Source organism: Pempheris klunzingeri, chromosome 17 (genome assembly GCF_042242105.1).
Source record: "Pempheris klunzingeri isolate RE-2024b chromosome 17, fPemKlu1.hap1, whole genome shotgun sequence".
Taxonomy (NCBI): domain Eukaryota; kingdom Metazoa; phylum Chordata; class Actinopteri; order Acropomatiformes; family Pempheridae; genus Pempheris; species Pempheris klunzingeri.
The window spans coordinates 10,568,301-10,592,794 of NC_092028.1; the positions used below are offsets into that span (position 1 = coordinate 10,568,301).

Sequence of the window (24,494 nt, forward strand, 5' to 3'; positions counted from 1 at the left end):
ACTGCAGTATCATCCAGCCCTCATGTCAGAGAGCGATAACAAGAGGAAGCAAGACAGCAAAAATAGAATTTCACATGATTGTTTTTCTGTCGACATCTAAACTATGGGTGCATTGTTACCTCCTTTCCACCTTGTTAATATTCTCCTACTGTTCACATGCTTCACCGCATTTTCTGTAGCTCTCTCCAAGAATCTGAATTCTTAATTAAAATGTATTAATTTTGAAAAGATGCTAAAAATATCTGACAGAGCACGGTATCACTGGGGTGCATGAAAACACACACACACACACATACAGGCACACACATACAGGTAACGTAGCCACTCGGTTTCTTACCTTACACTACAAAGAATAAAGCCATTAAAGACAGGAAGTACATTACTAGCAGTGGAAAAAAAAACACACTGCACACTGAGATTAAAACTGTCGAGATATGTTGCACCTTGTTTTCTCACCTAAAGCATGAATATACCAAGATAACACATTGAAGTGAAATGCAGGTAAGACACATGTGAACTGCAAACCCCAGCAGTGTCCTCGACAACATGAATCAAATGGAGACAGGCGGGCTGACTGCGTTCACCAGACAAATCCCACAGCAGGTAATGGAGGTACAGTGCTGCACTGTAAGGCGGTGTGCTTTGCATTACAGTGAGTTTACATGATGAGTTACCTCGCCTGACAGTTCTTTCAGGGTATGAACTCTGGAAGGAGGCATTATATTGTACAGCCGCTAGCTGAGGGCGAGTGGACTAACAGTATTAACTGTGCAGGTAAGCTGGGCTTGAGACCAGTAAATGAGGTGATAGACTAGTTATAATATACTCATGTACATATACTTAGACGCATATTTCATACGTTAAACCAACATGCAAAACACTTCCGACTGTTCCAGCATATTCACTGTTTTATTAAACATAACCAGTCGCAGTATGCTAATAGGGTCGATAAATAAGTTAATTAATTCCTTAATGTCGCACACACTCATCCTCACATATTAAAAGTCTATTTGTACATAATTACATTACACATTATTTAGATGTTATGGAAGACGGAAAATATTTTTTTTCCCACATTATAATGTAAAAAAAAATGCAATCGTGAATTTCAAAATCACAGACAAATCTCTAAAAAGAAAGACGGGCATATATAGAGCAGTACAGAGAAAAAGACAATACTGAAAGAATCACATTTTACAAATGTGCTACGGTGTTAAGTCTACATTCAAGGCCAGTATGCAGCATTTGTCAGCTATAAAAGAGGTCTGGCCGTGTGCACTTTGATATGCGAGTTTTCAAAGCAACATGAGACAACTCACAGAGCTTCAAAGAGCCCAAAACATCTGTGTCCAAACTGCAGGTGCACTGGCCAAAAAACTGCGCCATCTATTTATGGCTTTTATCGAGCTAAAACTGACCAGCTGAGACATGACAGACAGATGCAGCACAGGAGGACTGACACATGCTACAGGACAACCATGGGACACTATACTGTCTTAGCATGCCTTAAGATACGGTCGTCTTCAACAGTGGTGGAAAGTAACTAAGTGCATTTACTCAAAATGTACTGAAGTACGTCTTCTAGGATGTGGTGTTTTTTTAGCGTTTAGTGTTTTCATTTCATGCTGCTTTATATCTTTACTTTTAAATGATCCAATGGTTCACGAAAAAAGCAAAAAAAATGATTTATCTGATTTATCTTGTACCCCTTCGGAGGGGCCTGACCCCTCGGTTGGAAACCACAGGACTAAACTGCCAAACTGTATATAAAAACAGTTACGACAGTAAGATACTGCTTACAGAGTCCTGCATCGGTATTAACAACCTAATGTCAGCCTATAATAATGATCATTCACTCACAGAAGCCATTTTACTGCACAAGTACTTTTGCTATTGATCATTAAGTAGATTTTGCTTATTGGTGCTTTTAGTTGTAACAGAGTATTTTTACATTATTGTACATGATCTGGATACTTCCTCCAGCATTGGTCTTCAAACATTAGGTGCCAATATGTTGGGAAAGACTGTCACATGTCACGATCGAGGGAAATTTAAAAAGGTGCGATAAGGAAAACAGGAATCATCTAGAAATCAATGGAATTCTCGTGTCCACAAAAAAAATGTATAATCCTGAATAACATGAAAAATCCCTGCAACGTATCCTGGCTCCACCTCTGCCTCTTTCTTCTCAGCGATATTAAATCATCACCTGACCAGGATTCTCATTAGACTAAAGAGGAAGGTGCTCCGTCACCGGCATTTCGTTTCCATCAGGCCGTCGCCTCGTCCTCTTCAGAATAATGCGCTCCGCATGCAGCGTAAGGCGTGACATAATGTTTGCTTTATTTGTCTGGTTTGCGCCGTCAATGGGCAGGGATCACTCCTCTTCAATCAGTGGGGAGGCATAAGGGGGACGGAGGGAGGGAGGGAGGGAGGGACGAGAGGGGAGGCAGGAATGGGTAAGGAGTAAAAGAGGAAAGGAGAAGTCAGACACCAGAGGGACCGGGGAGTGAAGGCAGGAGTGACAACAGACAAATGTTCCAAACCTTGTTTAAGTTTGCATGACTTTTTTTTTTCCTTCCTCTCACCACACATTTTGTTCCTCCAGCTTTGTCGCTTCACATCCGTCTCCCTTCCTCCCATCTGCACTTTTCCTGCACATGCGTCACTCCCATCCCTCGGTTTCTATCAGCCTCTATCTTCTGTGCACGTTGTTATGCCCAGCACACACACACACACACACACTTCCTCTTTTCCCACGCTCAACCTTCTTCGCTTATGTGTCCTTAACTGTCCTTTCGCTCCGTCTCCGCTGGTGATACACCCGACACCGTTTCCCCTTTTTATCTGAACTTTATCCAAACCCATCTGTCCATTCTCTTTCAAGTTACGCCTCTGTCTCTCACTCCCCTGTGTTATCTTTTCCTCCTGTTCCTGATTGGATTATTATTATTCCGCAAATGGATTTTTGTTCTGACGATTCAGCATTTAGAATGAATATTTAAAGAGGAATTTCTAAAGTTATTATCCTCCAAATGGATTATTATGCACAGCACCCAGCTGGAATTTATAAAGTAGAGTTTAGCGTGTTGATTTTTTCAATTTGGCTCGTCTTGCGAGTCTTCACAACCATGAATGCCCTTTCTCTCTCTCACGCTTTTTCCCTTTGTCTTTTGCCATCCCTCTCTCTCTGTCCTACTTTTGAACCCAGTTATTCTATCTATCTCTCTGTCCTCCCTCCAGACCCTCACTCTCCCTCTCTGTCTCCCTGCCAACCCGCCCCGTCGCCCCCTCGCCCTCCTTCCATTTCCTTCTCTCACTCTTTCCTGCTATCTCTCCCTCGTCCCGCTTCTCCATTTTTTTTCCCTCTAAATCACTCGCCCTGCAATGTTAATTCAAATTGCCTGGTTTGGGAGGACAGTACAGTTCCAATAATGCCGAAAGCACTTAGGAGAACATAATCAATCTCTCTCTCTCTCTCTCTCGCTCTCAGTTTCTTCCCTCCTTCTCTGTGTTTTCTCACCCTATTTTATATTCCCTCCATAAGTGGAACAGGACTAAAACTCAACGCTCTGTTCTAATTAACCTTTTTTTTTTCCATTTGAATATTTCATCCCTGCTCTCTAAATGTCGTCTTGTCTGTTATCTTGAACTTGACAGTATACACTATGTGGCTTGGTTCATCATGTTTGGGCTCGGCCCCTTTGCTCCTGCTAAGGGAAAATCCTAAATGTACAATGTTTTTACGCACGGGTTCTAGTCTTATTTGTATCGTGCACATATATGAGGATACACATGCATGCAGGCAACACAATACACACATCCCTGCTGCCTGTTTCATTTTGTTCTACTGATAAACAGTTGCCAGTGTTAACACCCAAAAAACATACCAATGAGCTGACAAAAGCAAGGAAGTGGACATGGACGTAGCAATGCAGAATTTAAAATATTCAAATAAGGCTTGCAAATGATGACAAAGGAAATGGACTCAACATCTTTGTTAGACCACAAGGATAAATCTGCATTTGGTGAGAAACACGTAACATGTAAACGTAACTTCACAGGGCACCCAACAGTTTGGAATGGCCCTTTCCTGTTCAATCACGACAATGTCCCCACGCACCGAGCCAGGCCCATAAAGAAATGGTTTTCCCAGTTTGGTGTGGAAGAAATTGGCTGTTGTACAGAGCTCTGACCTCGACGTCATCCAACAACTTTGGGGTGAACAGGAACACTGACTGAGCCAGGCTCCATCATCAACCTCGCTAATACACAAATGGTCCTCTGCCTTAAAAGGTTCATCATTCGATTTCTCAGCATCTCGGGCCAGAACAAATGCGTGCCTTCACCCAACCACCCGCTACCACCGACACGGCTCCTTGGCCAGGTCTCCTGTCCGCTCTGTACACAACTGTTGACTGACAACTGCTGTGTTTGATCAGTAGCTTGTCACTGGGCAGCCATTCTGACTCATCTTTCAGCTCAATTTCGCTCTGCTATGGGTTCAGACCTCACGAGTGTGGCTTCATTCTCTGCTCAGGTCGCCATTACTTCACTGTATCTTTACATAACAAATGGTTGTTTAATCCTTTATTAATGTTCTAAATCTCGTATAGTTAGCCTTTATTGGGAGCAAATTCCTGATTCAAAAAAGCTTCCAAAAACGCTACCATTGGCACTGAAAACCAATACCAATTCTGACAGGCTGTTAGACTTAGCTCACACAGACACTAACAACAACACAAAAAAAGAAAGTTGAGGGGCTATGAAACTAATATGATCTAAACCATTTTCATAATATCATGTAGCAGACAGCAGCGCTATATTGTTTAATAGGTTCAAGATTTTACGGCATAATTAAAATTTCTCTGTCTTTCCAGATTTCAGAAGTGATCAAGATTTTAAAACTGTTGGCTCAGCCGTGTGAGCTCCTTCCTGTTTATCTTGCTGTTGCCTAGCAATGCAAATGGCAGGACTTGAGTCGCAGGAACAATATCATTTGACAGAAAAGCAAGATGGCAGTTACTTTATAGTTATTTATAATTTGATGACATATGGGATTTTATTGGAATTGGTTATAGAACACGTGAATATAATTTTTATGTTCACACCCAAGACGCACCTGATTCTATCCATCTAAGCTATTATTGTGTACTTGAAGCCCACAGTTTTGCAATGACAAGCAATGTTCAGGCGTCCACATAAATTTGTCTATTTAGTGCATCTCTTTGCTTTACTGCTACATGCTCTTTTACATGAGCATTTGCCCCACTTAAAATTTTAAAATCCTCTTTCGCATCCCCAAACCCTTCCATCACATCCCTCTATTTGTCCCTCCACCCACCTTTCCTTCACGCTCAGAGTTTTTACCTCACAAAAAAATTCCACTCCCACTCCTCTTTTCACTCTCTCTCTCTCTCTCTCTCTCTCCCTTGTCAGTCTGTCCCTTGCTCTTTCATGTACATGCACACCTCTCCTCAGGCGTCAGCTGCTGCCCTGTCAGGTTTAGGGGGAGACAGGTGGAGAAGAGAAGCGGAGATGAAGAGACAGAAAGAGTGAGGCACGGGGAACGGGAAAGAGGACAGAGAGGGTGAGGGAGAGAGGAGCAAGAGAGAGAGGGTGACAGAAAGTGAGAGAGAGCTTGAGAGAGGCTAAGAGAGGGAGTGAAATACTTCTAATTCACAGAGACAGGCTGCGTTTCCGTGGCAACGTGGTTTCCATCGTAACAGCCCTGCTAAGGATGCCATTAGTGGGGAACAAAAAGAGAATGCCACTCACTGCTGGTATGGCACACACACACACACACACACACAGCACATTGATACACACAAACACACAACAGTCACCTACATGCATTTATATGTCCTGCTGCACAAGCGATTAAGATAAGCTACACACACACACACACACACACACACACACACACACACAGTGCTCTATTCCCCCCCATTCAGCTCACAACTCAACACACATCCTGCTGCCACTTCCCCACTGCCCACACAGGAACTCAAACTATTACAGACATATTCTAATCTGTCTCACACCTGCGAATAATCCTGCTGTAGCTCCTATATAATACGAGTGTCAAATCCTTCCACACTTTGTGCTGAGCCCCATCATGCCGCGGGGCACCGAGACACTGAGGACCTGCGTCTATATTTTGCAGATGCCCTCAGCACCGCGGACTTGTTGGAAACAACGTTCTGAAGGGATGCTAATGCTTTGATACACATTTTGTGCTGCTTACCCAAATACGCGCATTTAAGAATTCGGCTGGTGCTCTTATCTTAAAGGAACACACAAAAATATCCACGAGGGGTGGAAGAGATCAAATTTGTGAATCACCAGCGTGTAAAGCAGAAAACAAAAAGGAACGTGAAGGTCAAAGCAGCAACACCAACACTGCAGAAGTAACCCATCCCTTCCAATAATATTCATGTTTGATAGAAAAAGGCTGAGTGGATGAATCAGAGTTTTTATTATTCAGTAGACAATGATAGTTTGTTATACAGAAGGCACGCTGCAGACCCTTTGCATCATCGCTCACTGATGCTCAACAGCATCCTCACAGGTCAAAGGACAACAGGCAGAGAGGAGCAGGCAGTGAAAATCCCTTTCTACAAGATGTCTATGTGTGGAGTTCATATAATTTATTGTTGTTAACTTATAACAAACACATATTACTATCATTTAAATTGGGCCACAGTGTAGATGCTTTCTATTTGGCTCAGAAAAGTCAAACTTGACAGTAGTGGGAAAGAATGGGAAAGGAAAAATGTGGTGTAATGCTGTAACATTAGCTGCTAAAATGTGCAATGTGCACAATTACGCTCTCTAAGCCCTGATACTAGACAGCATGTTGATATTACTATAGGCAGCAGGCATGTTGCTCACTCTCTGCTTCGCTCCGGGGCATCACAGACAATAACCTAGTTTCCACTGCAGGGCCGAATAGCCAAACGGAGCTCGTTCGTAACCTACTGCATGTCACTGACATTTCGTCTCAAAACAAAATGGGATTTGTTTTGTTACTTATTGCCAAGAGAGATCAAGCAAACAAATGTTTTAAATAGTTTCATTCCGAAATGAGCCTGCAAAAATGGCTTTTAAAGTAATGGCAAGAAAATGAAACATACCAGGGGTTATTATGAAGCATTTTCAAATGAAATCCTGGCACCGTGAATATTGCTGCGCTGTTATATGTACATTTAATCATGCGCCCTCCGACATTGTGATGGGAAAGTGGTTGAAGTTACACCCGCTACAGCCTGAATTACTTGTGAGGATTGTGCTTGAACTCTTTGGCCAGAACACACAGTGACTCACTGGTGGAATGATACTATAAGGTCGTCTGCAGAGGGTTTAATGTTATCAGGCGTTTGATACTGAGAATCATGATGTTGAAACCTGCATGGGGAGCAGCACATTCCCAACCCTCGGCGTTGCCCTGGGGCATGGGAGATGTTGCTCCTCTCCGTACAGCAACAGACTGTTATTCACATAGAAAACTGCAGAGCTGCAAAGCTGTTTCACAGCCATATGGGTCAGGTGCAAGTCTATGTGCAAAACATACTGTGTATAGACAGGTTTATGCATGAGGAGATGCTGCTGTTTTAGAAAGCAGAAGGCACTGATGTGTGTGCTGTACGTGTGTGTGTGTGTGTGTGTGTGTTAAGGGGTGAGGCAGGGGGCTTAAGGTGTGTTTCTGTGTGAACTCAATGTTTCATGACTCTATCCGTCATCCGCACAAACAATTCAGTTGACGCTGATGACGCTTCCATACAAGTCAGCAAGAACACATGCGGGAGACATTATTTTGAAAGCAGCATAGTGCTAAAACTGGTACGGGTGAATGGTCTTGATAACAGAAACTCCTGCAGGGTGTTACACAGAGAAAAGTGATGCTTGTGCCCAGAGATAGCTGAGTGGTTAAGTCGGCCACCCCTGAAGCCTTGTGTGTCCCATTACTGACCTTGGATCAAATGCTGCCACAACTTTTCCTTCCCCATTTCACTCTCTACTAAACCATGGAAGTTAAGTGGATGGCCACATTGTGATGGTGATTTTCAAATGATGTTGACGTAGCAATGTTCATCAGCATTTAAAGTAAATCACAATATGCAGCAGGTGTGCATAACAGAAAACCCACGTTTTAAAAAGACCTTTGAAGCGACTAAATCATAAACGGAAAGGCAAGTGTAACAACACAAGAGAATCGCGCCAACTTGAAGGGCAATCAGTAAAATGTGCATTCTAATTAACTGCTGAAGCTTAAAAATACATCTGACAGTCAATACTTTAATGCCGGCTTCAAAGCAACATCATTTAACTAATAAGGTTCCAAAATCACAGCCACTAAAAGAGCCTCGGAGCCAACGCCAGTGTTGGACTTGATGAGAATTTTGACAAATTAACAAAGTGGGATCACAAGACATTTACTCAAATGGAGGCAAAGTGATGGACAGCAACAGGCCACCGCTTTGGCTGGTAGCTCAGTCAACAGTTGGCAGACCTGTTGAATTTTGCAAAACTTCCATATATATTTCATGGTAATGTTCTTTTCTACATTTTTTTTTCTCAAAGATATTTTTATTGAATTTTTCCACAAATGTATGGTACAGATATAAAGTGATGACAGGAAGTTTGTCAAAAACATAGTCAACTCAAAGAAAGAAAGATAATCCTGTCCATGCACAGTAGGGAGAGAGTAAAAACACAACACAGAACAAAAGAACCTTATTTAACCCACCCAACCCCCCCATCATTTCCAAGCCAGATTTTTACATAAAATAATCAACAGGACAAGTACATCAATTGTGCTTAATTCCTGGAGATATACAGGTAACAGCTGGATGGCGGGTTCCAATCTAAGAAGGTAAAAAGTAAATAAGTAATAATAATAATAATAATAATAATAGTAAATAAATGAAATAGGGTGACAAAGTAAAGAAATAAATATATGTATAAATTATGAACCCACACATTGGCCAAAAGGAGGCATCAAGGAGAGGACCGGTTTGTACGCTTGGTATTGCTGACATAATGACAAGGAGCAAAGTGTGAGCATGGGATCCAAACTCTAGCTAGTTTGAAGGTTATGGAAGTATTCCAGAAAAGGTCCCCACACTTTTTGAAACTTTACTTTGGGGTTACAGATTGAATAATGTAATTTTTCAAGGTTTAAACAAGACATAACATCTCTCAACCACTGAGCGTGGGTGGGCGGGGCAGCGTCCCTCCACCTCAGCAATATTGCACGTCTGGCCAAGAGAGAGGCAAAGGACAGAGTTCGGCGTTTAGCAGGGGTCAGGCGCACCTCGATGTCATCTGCGGTGCCAAAAAGAGCCATCAGAGGGTTGGGCTCCAAGTCTAAGCTGACAATTACGGATAGAGTTCGGAAGACTTCCCTCCAGTATTTCTCCAGGCTAGGACAACTCCAAAACATGTGAATAAGTGAAGCCTCCTCTTGCTTACATTTGTCACAACAGGGGTCTACATCAGGGTAATAGCGAGACAATTTTGATTTGGATATATGGGCCCTATGTACAACTTTGAATTGTAACAAGCAGTGTCGGGCACAGAGAGAAGTTGAATTAACCAACTTAAGAATGGTATCCCACATGTCCTCAGACAAGGTTAGATTCAGATCTTGCTCCCATGCGGTTTTAATGGTGTTGAGTGGGGCCTGCCTTATGCCTAGCAGTTTATTGTAAATAATGGAGATCAAACCCCTGCGCGATGGTTGTAAATTAAGAAGTGCATCAGCAATGCTCACATCAGGTGTCTCAGGGAAGTTCGGTATCTGACCACGGAGGAAGTGTCTTATTTGTAGATACCTATAAAAATGAGACTTTGGGAGATTAAACTCTCTAGTCAGTTTCTCAAACGATACAAAGCCGATATCCGTGAAGAGATCTCTGAAGCGCTCAATACCCAGTCTCCACCATTCCTGAAATGTTGGGTCCAGTAATGCAGGTTGAAAGAGATGGTTGGCGGAAATGGGACTCGAGAGGCTCTTTTCTACATTTAAAAGTTTTTCATTTGAAATATACTAGACGAGTAAGTGAATAAGATTTATTAAATTCACATTTTTGAATTGATATTTTTGTTGTCTCCCTATTTTTTCCTGTATTGGGGTGGGGATGACACTGAAAAAATGGCGACGTACAGAGTGTGATACTGAGCTCAGGATTTGTACTGTAATCTTTGAAAACAAGGCTCACAATTTACTGCCAGATGTGGAACTTCGTGGGGGATCTATACTGTACAGGAAGCCACCTTAAGGGAGTCATTTGGTCAATTATTGCTCCGCGCGGTCACATAACGGCCAAGGTATATGGCTATAAGGATGTTGTGCCATACCTCAAGGTGAAAACACGTGCGCCCTCATGATGTTGCCAAATTTAAAGAAGATAATGGTCCTGGTATCACAAGCAGAAGATGAAATCAGACACGTTCTGTGTTCTATAGAGAAACACTGATTCCCACCTTCTTCATTCCTCAAAGAAATAGAATTTTTTTATATATTTTTTTTAAACCGAGTTGTATCGGAGCAATCCAAGGACAATTTAGACTATTCTATGTATCTCGCTAATCTTGCTGGATGTTTCTTTTATTTGGTCGACGATGCGCAGTACGTATTCAGTACATATTTCGTGTGGTCACATAAATCACGCTGAACCCTGTGTGAGATCTAATCTTACAAGTGGATACAAATTTGGCTCTCTTTTTTTGGACACTTATCTTCGTTGCTGGCATCACTTACTATGATAAAAGTTCAGCTACAGTGTGTTGCCCAAACCACTTGATCGAATGTGATGCACAGCACGCTGTAGGTAGGTGCTACCATCATCTGGCCCTCATCCAGAATAAGGTGAGAAAAAAAACACAGATCTAGTCTATTACTTACAGGTTCTTATCTAATAAAATAACCTTGGCATAACTTGGAAGAACTATACAAAGACTCTGCTGTGACAATATCAGCTGTGTCTTGGTGACACTAAGCTAAGATGCACACCACATATATTACAATGTCATAAATTGTAGACATGGTTAAACGGCCCGAATTATCTTTCCTTTTTTTCATATTAAAGTCATGTTTAATATGTGAAAACATATATTTTTTAAAAAAGCAAATGGATTTATTAATGCAGGATTATGGATTGGGTGCTTGCATGTGTAGGGGTTGTTTTGGGGTTTTTTTTCAATGCTGTTATGCTAGTTGTTGTCCTGGTACACAGCGTTCTGTTTATTAGCATATTGCATTGTTTAAAAGCCCCCCTCGGCGCCCAACCGCCTCATGCCAATAAAAGTCTATTAAGCCTGTTTGACTTTGCTAATGCAAATCAGTCTCTGGCGGAGAACAGGCCAGCCAAAGCTCCAGTCTACCAAACAAGTGCTTGACACAGGAATGATGTGACAGAGAACAAATACAGGAACTAATGCCAATAGCTAAATGCCCAGCGGGGTTTGTTTTATTGATAATAATGATGATGATGACGATACTGAACATGGTAATGGTGATAAAGATAATGGGTTACAAATAATAAAATGTCCCGTGGCATGTTAATAATGGTGATGACAAACTTTATGACCACAGAAACATTTGTAGCTGTGGATAGATGATATTATAATGCTATATAACTCATACTGTGTAAGACGGAAATGAAATTAATATTTTTTCACCGTGCTAGTGGCATGGTTTAGGGATGGTGATCAGTCAGTCTGCCATTTTTGTCTAGACTGAAATATATCAAATATGATGGATTCCTATGGAATTTGGTGGCATTCAGAGGATGAATCCCAACGACTGTGGTGACCCCTTGACTTTTCATTGAACACCCCACGCAGGTCAAAGTTTGCACTTTTCCTATGAAATATCTCAACATCTACCGGATAGATTGGCAAAAACATTTGTAAAGACATTTGTGGCTCCCCAGAGTCCAAATAAATTTGCTGAAATTTTGTACACAAATTCCCGTTCCTCTCAGGTTAATTACAATAACTTAGGTGATCTTCATCTAGGCTATAGACTCTAAAAAACACTGACATAGAATTCAGATCTTTATTCATGCAAAATTCATAACAGACTTTCAGCAGAATCTAAATCATCTCATCAGATATGAAGTGATGTAAAATATAAATTCTTTAAAAAGAACTCAATCTCCGATCTCCTTTAGGTTGCATTGGTTTATTGCTACTATCAGCAGCTATAAGTGTAAGATAAGTAGACAAACTCCTAAAAGCTGTGTTGTGTCCATCCCACTGCAGAAAACATCATGTGCTTCATTTTTCTGACTGAATGGATTGCTGGAAGTTGTCATCTCATGCATGTATATGTCATTGTGTGTCAAGCTCCATACTCTGGTGTGCTGGTTGTGCTGTTGAAATACTTCAGAATCAAAGAGTCTAGTAGCGCGTTGTTCTGCTATTGGAGGGAAACAGAAGATTGGTGGCAGCTCTTCCATTCTTAAAAATTACAAAGAATTCTTAGTTTTGTCACAGGACTAATTTATTTTATTGACATGTCTCATCTTTAGTGCGTCTTAAGTTAACTGTCCACATCATTTTACAGGTGGAAATACTAATAAATGCTATTAATGCTACCTGATCGATGCAAACATTTTAACATTTCCACAAAAAAAAAAAAAGTGCTGCAATGCTGTAAATCACATTTGCAATTTCTTGTGGTGTCAAAATGTGAAATCCAGAAAAAACTACAGATGTACAACGTATATTCAAATGCATTAACATAAATTCCTGCCAGTTTTTGATTGTGACCAATGCAAGGATGAGGATAATGAGCCAAGTGTATTCAGGCTGTGTTGGCAGTCTAGCGGTTCATACTGTACTGAAAGTATCCACATAGAGTAGGCATCATACATGCTGGAGGTGTATTTTTCGTCTCAGAGTATTGTCTATTTGTCATGGCTGACTCATATGTCTGTGTACTGTATCTCTAACTGTTTTGTTTGTATGGATGCTGAAGGCTGGGCAGAGTGCCCGCCGGTCGACGTGCGAGGACGAACTGCAGGGTTGTGGGTAAATGCAGACAGACAGGGAGTGAAGACTAAAGAGGAGGTGGTGTTTGCTGTAATTTAGGAGAACAAGGGAGGGGAGGGGCAACATTTACATTCATCACAGGAGCTCGCCTCGCCTCAACTCACATGACGTGAGAGAGAGAGAGAGTGAGGGGAGAACGAGAGCGCCAGAGCAGTTGAGATAAAAAATAGAGAGGGAGAGATGCAACAAGACAGAATGGGGTTGAGCAAAAAGATCTTTTCTGTGTTTCTTGTTTTTCTTTTTTTTTTCTTTTTCATTCAACCCCAGGAATGGTTTTTATGGCGATAAACACAAAGCAAAGGATTTTCAAAAGAAAGCAAATGCAATATGTTTGGGATCCGTTTCAAATGATCTAATGTGACCTGCAATCTGGTAAAACCAGAAAACATCAGAGACAAAAAGGGCACTTTCATTTGTAGCTAAAAAACATAGACAAATTATGCTATTACAGTATATAGCGCACTTTGTGGAATTCTAAAATGAACACAAAAAGGAAAAAGACCAAAGGGAAAGACAGTTTGCTCTTGTGTTTTCATTAAGAAGAGTATAATGGAAAATGTACATCTAAGCACAAGCATCCATCTATTTACTGTAACCATTCCATTTATTGCACGGCTGTATTTTTTTCCGTTTCCTATCGGGGTGCGCTACCACACACAGGGTGTGAGGGGTGTTGATGTTGGACCGCTGGCCTGCTTTCCCACCTGGCATCCGTCTTAGCGTGAAAACCGTTAACAAGAGTCAGCTCAGAAGGAAACAGCCTCTGACACCAAATAGATTGGATTGTTACCCACAATGCACATGATTGCGCTCGTTCGGGTTTGAAATGTGTGTTTGTGTTAGTTGATACCCTCACGTTTAACATGTTTTTTTTCTACGGATGTGTTTGGTTGTCTGCGTACGAAAGGGCAGTGGAGCTTATGTAAGCATCTGCAAGTGTGTGTGTGTGTGTGTGTGTGTGTGTGTGTCCATAGTCAGCACACAGTGTGTCTAGGTTGAAAATCTTTTATACTGTAGGTCAGCAGGAACACATCTGAACATATTGGTCTGATGCATAGGCTGCTGTCTGTGTGTGTGTGTGTGTGTGTGTGTGTGTGTGTGTGTGTGTGTGTGTGTATCACAGCATGTGGTTCTGACAAGGGCCAGCTTGGCACAGCACTGGTGAGTAATTGAGCGAGCACATTGTGGTCTTCACTCATGATTTTCTTCTTCCACATCCGCAACTCCTACTCTCTCACTTTCTCATCTTTACTCGTGCTCCTTCTATCCCTTTGTGTCTTTCTTTCCCTCCTCTCTGCCCCCCCGCCCCCCATTATCCTAGTTTTCTTTCCTCTCTTTCCCCTCCTTTGCTCTCTTCTTCCATTGATACGGAGCTAGTAACAGTTGCTCACACAAGAGGCCGTGGTTGAGGGTGTGCGTGGACAGAGTAAGGGCAAATGGAGGAGAAAAAAGGTGAAAGAAGGAGAGGGTAACTTAAGAAAGCATTAGAGAAGGTTGAAGAAGGGAATATACTTAATAAAATTCAAATGCCTTATTGACAAGGCAAGTGGTTATTGTTGTATTGGCATCATTTTACAAAGTGCTGCTGAACAAATGAATGAATCTAAGCAAACTGTAATTAAAAACGATGGGCCTCATTCACAAACAGTCCATATGCACAAATCTGTGTTTAAACCGTGCATGGAAACAATCTGCGTACAAACCCAAGATTTATCGAATTTTTGTTTTTGCTCTGCAAACAAATTTAAAAATTGTCTCGGACCATTCCTACCCACAAATGATGAAGGCCCAAATGTAGAAAATGTAAACACACATCTTTAAACTTCATGTATAGCACATTAAAACCTCCTTCATCAAAAATGTTTAATAGAAAACACATTCTAAAACTGTGATTTACCAATGCATTGGTCAAATGTATTAAATAACCATGAAGTTGATACCCCTTCATCCTCACCATTATTGCCAAAATTGAAATTTCGACAAAAACTGTTTTTCCCAATCCTAGCTTCAAGTGGAGAATACGAGAGCGTCCACGTTGAAATGTAACAGTCGTGGTTTTCTTTGACTTACTCCCACCAATTTCTAGAAGAGTGTGTCTTTTCTGGCTGCTTCCTCAGACGCTATTGTTTGAATTACTTCAGTCGTGAAATTAGATTTTTTTGGATTTTTTTTTGCTTTGGGCACTTTCTCCATGATACACCTCTTGGCTTCTAAAGCGGGATTTTGTAACATGAGGCATCATGGAGGCTACCAAACAACCAGTTCTGCTCTGGATCGTTCTGGCCCACTTTAACCCTGCCTCAAGGCAAACATATTTCCTCATATAGAGATATGGGGGTATGGCACAGTAACACACCTGTTACTTTAGAGTAATTCTGATTTAGTGGTAAGAACAAAACTGACCACTCCACACGCGTCATGAATCTAACACAATTTCTATGCACATATTAGTGAATGAGGCCCAGCAAGTTGTTGATGCAACACAGTTGATTAACTTTGTATGTGAGCATGCATTTATTTGCTATTATGTGATATACAGTAAATCAATACGGCCAGACTTGCTGAAGTTGAGGAGGATTCGTGCGCTGATATGACCGGACAAGCTAGTGATTCACACAGAGCGATCCTCCTTTCTCCAACTCTACTTTTCGATTTGCAACCTCTGGACCAAGTGACACTGAGCAAACAGACCTCAAGTCTCAAGTGAGTATACAGGTACCTCCCCCCAGTGACATATCTAAGAGCGGTCTGATCTCGTTGTGTTCTCACACAGTCTTGAACCTTTTAAGGGTGGAGGAGGCCAGAAACGGATGCACAGCTTAATAATGGCGAATATTCATGACTATGCTTATGAATATTAATGAGCATAATGGTAAACTACTACTTATAATTCTACTGTTTCTAAGTCCAAAATGAACTGATAATAATAACTGTGTTACAAAGCACTTTAAGGAAAAGGTGTAGTGATACGTTGGTAAAAACTGAACAAACAAGAGGACGGATCAAGACATATGATCTCTACATCAATCTTCTGTTATAGGAGCATGTGGAGAAGGATGCTCACTGGCCTTTCAGTATGGAAGAAGATCTCGATTTGAATTGGAAGAGCAGAACCATCCCTTTGGTTTGTGTAATGAAATTCAGCCAAATCTGACCCAGTGGCACCGCAAACTATAAAATCCAGCGCAGGGGTCGACAAGCTTATCAGCGATGTGCGCACTTGTTTACAGTAATTTTACTAATGAAACAAAACGGAGAAATACTACTCATTTCACCTTTGAATGACACTCAGACTGCGGGGTGATTTACAGTGAAGATGGAGTGAAGTCTCGCTCAATTATATTCTCACAGGAACACGCTGGGTGTTGTAAGGGCTGAATCTGTGACTGTTTGTTTACAGGACTATCTCACCACCTGTCACCAGGAACAAGAGAGATGGAGGCTTTATAACAGGACAGACGTAAACAGTTGGAGGGGAAATGGTTGGGTTAAAGGTAAAAAAAAAAAAAAAAAAAAGATGGGGGTCCAGGTTAAGCAGGGTGGGGCAACATGCCCGTCTGGGAGGCAGCAATTAACCAGAGTCCTAAATTTGTACTTTTTCCATCCATATCTCCTTCCCTCTCTCCTCTCTGCATATATTGTGTACTTTATACAAAAGCACTGACTCATCTCAGCCTATGAATAGATAGAGGTCCATTCCCTCTCCACCTCTAAATCTAGGCGGGGGCAGGTGAAGATAAGGCTAATAAGGGTCCCAGCAAAGGGCTGGTGTAAGGTCCATGTGGGGATAAGAGGGGAGGATGAATGTCAAAGAAAGGGAGGAAAAGGGGGAGGGAGTTGCTTGTAGATCTTGCTGGTGACAGTGGTGGTGATGGTGGGAGATGTGGGAAAGTGGAGGGCTGGACTATGTCCAGGGGGAATAGATGTAAAGGAGAAAGAGCGGGGTGAGGAAAGGAGAGCAGAAAGGGAGGGAGGGAAGATAAGGCTGGTGCTGGTTGTAGTGTAGTGAAGGAGGTTTTGGGGGTGTAAGGGCACGTCTGGAGGGAGTCAGCGGAGACGTGAGCGGAGGGTTGGGATGGAGGGGAAGGTGTGACTGGTCCCGTACCAGGGGGACAGAGAGTGAGAATGAAGGAAAAGAGGTCAAGAGGGAAGAAAAAGAGAGGGAGGGGTGGGAGAGAGACGGCGTCTGGTTAAAAAAAAAAAAAAGGAGGTGAGGATACATGGGTGAGGTATTAAGGGACAGCGGAACTGTTGTTGCTGTTTAGTGTGCACTCCTGGCAAATTCTGCTCTATTCTGCTGGCTTCTACGGTCATCTGAGCATGGGGAAGAGACACAGAGACGGCTGGGAGTGAGAGGGTGGGGGAGCAGGGTGGATTCACACCTGGACATCTGTTGGAAATCTGTCTGCCTTCCTGTTCGCTGCCACAGGATGAACCAGACCTCAGCAGACAGCCACATTCATATAGAGAGACAGAAGTAAGGTGATACAGGGAAAACAGAGAGAACATAGGACTGCAAAATAAGAAGAGATGGAGGGAAAAGCCATGATGGTAGGATGAACAAAATACTAAATAATAGGCACTACAAGTTAGTCACCAAATATGTAAAAAAAGATAAAATTTTTGCTTTGTTTTTGTGGTCTAAATCATTTGTAAAAGCAGATTGCACATTCTTCACTCGCAGCTATCTCATTCCAGTTCAAATGATTCCACTAGTCATCTCTGGTGTTAATCTGGTGTATGGAAGCAATCTGTCTACAATGTAAAGCAATAGAGCAGAGGGAGTTCAGGGAGGGTGAGGTATCGAAAAAAAGTTATGGGGTGAGTTTAAAAATGGCCACATTCTAAATGGCCGGAGTAAATTGAGACCAACGGGGTTGGAAAATAGGACACATAAATTTAGGACTCTCGATATTTTTCACTACCTCTTCCTATCCTCTTTCTCTCCCTCTCCCGCTCGCTCGCTCTCTCCCTCTCGATCTTTCTCTCTCAAGAAAAGGGGAACACACACAGTGGGTTGTCACATTTTCTAAACCAGGACAATGAGGAGGTAAGAAGAGACTAGTAGTGGGACATTTCCATCATAAGAAATCAGGCTTTTACCGCGCCACGCAAGCTAAAGTTCACAGGTTCTGAATAGGTTTCTTTAGACGTGAGCTTAAATGTGGTCGTTTAAACCTAATAATGTGTCTACAAAGAAGACAATGGTCGTTTTCTGTCAGCAAATCAGTTCAAAATATTGCAGACTGTAGAGCAAGAAGAGGGAGCAGCCACAGTGCCATTGTGTGGAAAACTACTCGTACTGTGTGCACCATGAAATCAGATTAGAGGTAGATTATTTATTGACTTCTTAATCAAAAAATATGTGATTTTGTTTGGCTGAGCTGTAAACAGATACACCAGCTGCTCCTCTGTTGTATTTCTAATGAAGTACCTCCTTAAGGAGTGTCTGCTGCCCCCAGCATTCTGGGACTTGAAGTCACGCTCACCGTTACCACCGGTAACCATGGGTGTCGTCAAATCGAGCAGAACTGAAATCTTGAGGATTGGAGATTAAGTGGAGCTGGCAGTGCTGCCGATCGAGATGTGTCATCAGCACAATAAACATGAGTTTATTATTCTGCATTTTGAAAAACTGCTGTACTAAAATAATAAGAAAACACAGACTGTCCTTATTATTGGTATTTGTGGAGGGGAAAGCATTTGGACTTCAAGGTACTTAAGGGCCGAATGTTTGTTTTGTTTTTATGATTTTTAGCTTCTTCATCTTGTGTTATTTATGCTGTGGTAAAAAAAAAAAAGAAGAAAGAAAAGTAGTAGTGGGACATTTCCAGGTGAGGGTTTTGCAATTGAAAATAGCCACATGAGAAAGTGCACAGACAGAAAAACAAGCAACAGAGAAACACTGGGGAATAAAACTGGACAAAAGGGAGCAGCAAAAAAAACAAGAGCGAGAACATATCCTGGATGAAAGGATAGATCAGAAAGCTGTTACAAGAGGTTTACTGTGCTTTACTGGACAAAAGCATGAATGAACTGAAGAATTAGGGGAGAGAGATGTGAAAGAGACGGGGACGGGCAGAGACAGACAGGTAAAAAGGGAAGAGAAATAAAAAAACAGACAAAAGGAAAACACTGAGAGAGACATCAGGCGCAGGAACACTCGCTTTTAATTCTCTCATCATTTACAAATGCTCCTAATTGCGTCTATGTTTTAGCAAGGACGCGGCGCTGCCAAGCTGAACAGCACATTACATTAATAGAGTACAGGACCTCAGTGATTACTACAACAATAGGTGCTATTGTAAGACATTAATTGGGAATATAAATGCAGGCACATTTATGTTCAACCCACTGGACTAAAACCCCCCGAGGACGTGGTGAGTGTACCTCAAACAGGAAATAATGCCCAAATAAGTCGATTTCATTGAGAGCAAAAAGTAAAAAAGGACTATTTCCCATAAAAATGTAGCTTGAAAACAAATACAGAGGACAAGGGGACTGAGTTTCTTTGGAAAATGAGGTATGGACATTAATTGCTCCTCTGAATTCACCCCTGTGCTGTGATTAAATGGTTCAACTGGCTGACTGCACACACACACACACACACACACACACACACACACACACACACACACACACACTCCACAACAATTATCCCTGGACACAGTTCAACACCAATTCTACACTATCATCAAGCCTGTTTCCTCAGAAGAATTAGCACGCACACGCACACACACACACACACACACGCACACACACACACACACACACACACAGACGCAGTGAAACACAGGTACGGTTGTGCTCAGACACAAAATCGCTCTCTCTCTTCCTACAAAAGCCTTGGACACCCGCGGGCAAACGACCACATTTGAAGCAATGAAAAGCCTAAATTATTTGGGCAAAAGTTAATTGATCACATCCTGCTGTTTCGTTCCTGGAGACGGCTGCCAGTTACACAAAAGATGGCGGGGAACAGATTTGTTTGTGTGCATGCATCGCCATGTTTGAGTATGTATTTGTATGGCAGCTCGTTGTGGATCTTTATTAGCATTTCTTCCATTATCTGTTTAATATTTATACATTAATTGCCCTGTGACACATGTCTTGCCATATATTTATGAAAACACTGCGCTGCCTGTGCTGCTTTTATCGGTCTGCCTGTATATGTTTGCATGTGTGCAAATGTTCACATTCATATTATAGTTTCCCTCAGGTCATCAGGATTGGCTGCGGTTCCTTTTTTCATTAATTGCTGACGATCTTACATTTAAATCCTATGCACAAGTGGATGCTATCTCTCTCCTGATCTACAGCACCAGCAGCCTCCATTTACAGATTAGCTCGTTGTTCGTATTATGTAGTGGCCCAGGGGTGATCAGTGACAACTACAGCTATTTGTACCACTACAAAGCCATACCTTCTAGACACGCTGAGGAAAATGGCTCACCATGTCTTGATAATGTGAGCATTAGCCAAAGCTTTAGATCATACCGATTACTGCAATCCAACAGACACTGTAAAGGGACAACAAGCAGGGTGGTGCTGGAAACCACTACAGACAAAAGACTGGCAACTACAGCCATGTTGGCTAGGTAACGACACACACACACACACATAGCACAAGGACACACACACCCTTAAACTGTTGGATGCTTTCCCTCTCTCTTCTCCATCTCCTCCTCCTTTATCTTGTCCTGTCTTTCACAGACGTGGGTACAGCTGCGCTCTATCCATCTTTTTCTCCTCCGTTCCTCCTCCATTTAGGCTGCGATTTCCTGAGCAAAGAGACAGCTTCTCTTTTTCATGTAGCATTTGCTACGTTGGATAGATGGCGATACACCTGCTGCTGCACTCCCTGCAAACTAGTGCTCTATGTCACTCTGCCCTTCCCTCTCTCCACTCTTTCTCCGTCGTGTGGCCATGCACTCAGTGCACTCATCCTCTTACTTACCGACCAACCCTCCCTCACTGATCTTACTCATTGATATAGATGTGAGTGCCCTTTGCCTCCATCCGTCTTTCTCCTTTCCCCTCCTGCTCCGCCTTCCTCTTCATTCCTTGTTAATATTGGAGCCACCTCACTTCCTCTTTCCATCCCTTCATCTATTTAGCTTTCACTCTTTCAAGCTTATACACAAGTCTACTTTTCCTCTGCAATAGCAGTAACTACAGCGAGTAGCCACTTCCCGCTGGCAAGTTGTATACACAGATGCAGCCACTGTGGTAGTTGTAGTCCCACTTTTTACTGCTGATCTACTGCTGCAGTTTTGCTTCATCCCCAAGAGGAATTGTTCTAAAAGATCCAGTTTTGTTCTTGTTACAGATGTCAGGCGACTGAGAGTTGGAAGGCTGATTGACACTGGACTGGAGAGGGGGCTGTGTTGTACCATCAGCACATAACGCTGTGCTTCTCTTTGTATTTCATCACCATAAATACCAAGTACCACTCCTTGTAGACGCTTATGTGAGCATGAAAATGTTATTCTGATTCAACCTGACTCTTCACACGGGACTACTGTAGGCCACTCCTGAGGGTACATTTTATGGAATTATCTTGTACCGTTCCTCCAAATTCTTTTCCTATTCAGTCCGCACTAAAAATCTAAATGCTGTATTCTCCGCCTTCTGTGTCGCTCCCTGTTATCATCCTTTCTTTGGATGTGTAATGGAAAAGGAGGGGTTGTCTTGCCAACTGTAATAGCAGCGTTTGGCCTTCAGTTTTGACAGTGCGCACATTTGTGTGTGTGTGTGTGTTTGTGTGTGTGTGATGGAGCGGGACCGTAAGATAAACACCTCATATTGCAATCCCTATTTCCCAATCTTTGGCAGTCCATTTCCTTGAGACACTCGCTCACTATAAAAAAAAAAACACACACACACACACATTTTTCTTAAACTCTATAATTCCGCCTTTCATTCTATCTTCCACAATTACTCTATATCGCTTTTTCTCTATCCCTGCTGTCCATACGTAAGAAAGGTTTTCTCCCCATACCATTCTCATCTCTCTATATCTCTCTCTGCTCTCCCACTTATTTACAGAGACATTTGTCCTGCACCCCCCCATCCCGCTGTTTTCCTCCCTGTCTGAACAGTGTCTCTTCTTCTGCTGTTGACTCAGCCCTTGTCCTCTACCCTCATCAGTCCATCACCTCTACAGGCAGCCCCCTCTGAACCCTACCTGATCTGGCCAAAACTCCTCAAACAACCCCACCCCTGTCCTCCCCTACACTCAAAGTACAATTTCTTCCACCCAATCTCATCCTCGCTATCTCAATTTCTCCACTTTCCCGATGTCTCTCTCTCTCTCTCTCTCCCTCCCTCTGATCCTTCTCTATCGTATTTTCGCCACTCCATTGTCTCAGCCCATTAGGCAGACACAAATCCGTTTGGAGACTGAGCCTTAGCGCAGCCTCGTCCTCACTCTCCTGGGCCCCGGTGCAGCCAGGAGGAAGCTCTCAGGAGAGGCAGTCTCTGGCTTGTGGCCGGGGAAATCCATTTAAACCTCTGCCACAAAACACTGCTCTTTCCTGCTGCCTGGTGCACTTAGGGCACGTGTGCTTAATGAATGATACTGTCACTGCACACACACAAACACACACAGGCCCGTGCATTCCATAACTACTACCCCCGACTGCTTCCCGTTTCCCTCCTCCTCCCACATCCCTGCATCTTTCCATGAAATAAGACACGGACATACATTTTCACATGTACTGTAGCCATCCGTGCACCAGGAGGGCAGCTGGAGTGCTCAAAAAGATTTCTGTGTTTTTAAAACATACGGTTAGTGGGGTTGGGGGTTAAAGGCACATGTGGCCACAGTTCAAAGGCAGATATTCATTTACTGAAGAAAGTGGTGTGTGCATGTACAGTAAAAGAAATGTGTGTACTGTATAGCAGTTTTTGCATGTGTGCTTGGAAGCTGTTTTAAATGGGACTGGACAGTCCCCTGCCATCTCTCTCCTTAGTGCTCTAATGAGAAGGAACAGAGAGAAGAGCTTCAGTGGTGGCCGCTGGCCTTGCCATGTCAGTGCAGCTCATGTCCCTGGTGGTACAGAGACCTGTTGACACCAGAGGGTCAGCAGACAAAATGGAGGACGGCAGCGTGGAGACAAGTATGGCCGAGATATGACTCTATGAGGCCCAAGCAAGTTCTCCACAGCAGGAGCAAATGTTGTCATATAGGTTTCACTTTCCCCGCGTGGAAGTCGCATTAAATTTAATTTTTCCTTAACTGGTTATTATTTAATACAGCTGGATTTATACACAAAGTACCAAATGAATGAGCTGATTTTGTGGAACGGGGTCCAAGCCCAGATCCCAGGCAGACACAGATAAAGCAGCAGCAGATTGCTTTATCCCATTAGGCAAGGCCTAGTAAATAGGCAGAGATCTAGCTCTCTGTTCTGGTGCAATCTCCAGCTGATCCTGTCACTGGCATCCTCGCTCATGCTAGTTTGTTTTTCCAAGTCAGACACCCCAGCTTACCCTGTCTGTCTGTTTGTCTGTCTGTCTTTATGTCTGCGCCCAGAGTTAATACTGATGCAGTATGGCAGCGGAGAATGAGAAATCAGCCGCTGCAGCCAAACCGGTCAAAATGGCACCACAGTTTTGGGCAAGCTTGATATTAACAGGGCAAAGCAGTACAGTAAGCTCAAGTTATGCAGGGCACATTGTCATTAATTTTTTCAGCAGGTGCATGTGTATCTCAAACTGTAATATTGGTGTTTTTTGGATGTCAGCGCTTACTTATGTTTGGCATCATTTTGTATGTTGCTAGTTTCTCGTGACAACCATCAGCGGCAGCAGCCACAGGTAAGTGCAGGACACTTCATTTATCAGTGCTGACCAATATTTTCCATTCAGTGTTTCCAAGGTCAGCTCCTCTTTGTATTTTAACACTCAAACCACCCACACACACACTTCCTTGCACAATAACTATGAATGGGGACAACTTTGTTTTTACACAGCCTGTGCTGTTTGAAAATGAGGACAATTTTAGCGAAGAAAGACTTCCTGGTGTCCTACCTTGGCAGCCATGATCATGGAGGAGCCCCCGCGGACTCCAAGGATGGGGATGTGGGTCTGGGCTGAAATGAAGTCAAGGATTTGGGCAATGGCCTCTTGGTCGGTGTCATCCCCAAACACCACGCCCTGCAGCCAGTGCTCCGTCATTAGGTCACAGATGCTCTTGATGATGCTTTTAGGGTCTGTTTCATTCATGGTCAGCACCTCCACGTTGGGCGCCATGTGGAGGAAGTCTTCTTTCTCCCGAGCCCCAGTCAGTGCCACCTCGCTGAAGTTGCCCACCAGGACAACAGCGATGCTGAGACCACGCAGGATGTTGGGTAGGGCCATGTGGTGTGGAGGGGGCTGGGGGATGGGGATGTAGTGGCCGCCACCGCCGCCCCCGCCCTTCTCTCTCC

General features: G+C 42.8%; 1 protein-coding gene across 1 annotated transcript in view; it reads right to left on the minus strand.

The window, feature by feature from the left end:
* Positions 1 to 24,291, minus strand: part of grin2ba (glutamate receptor, ionotropic, N-methyl D-aspartate 2B, genome duplicate a) — a 78,935-nt gene extending 54,644 nt beyond the window's left edge. Inside the window, exon 1 of the mRNA XM_070847784.1 lies at positions 24,097 to 24,291. Coding sequence (XP_070703885.1) covers positions 24,097 to 24,291 — 195 coding nt within the window. The remainder of the gene's footprint in view (positions 1 to 24,096) is intronic.
* Between the last annotated feature and the right edge of the window lie 203 nt (positions 24,292 to 24,494).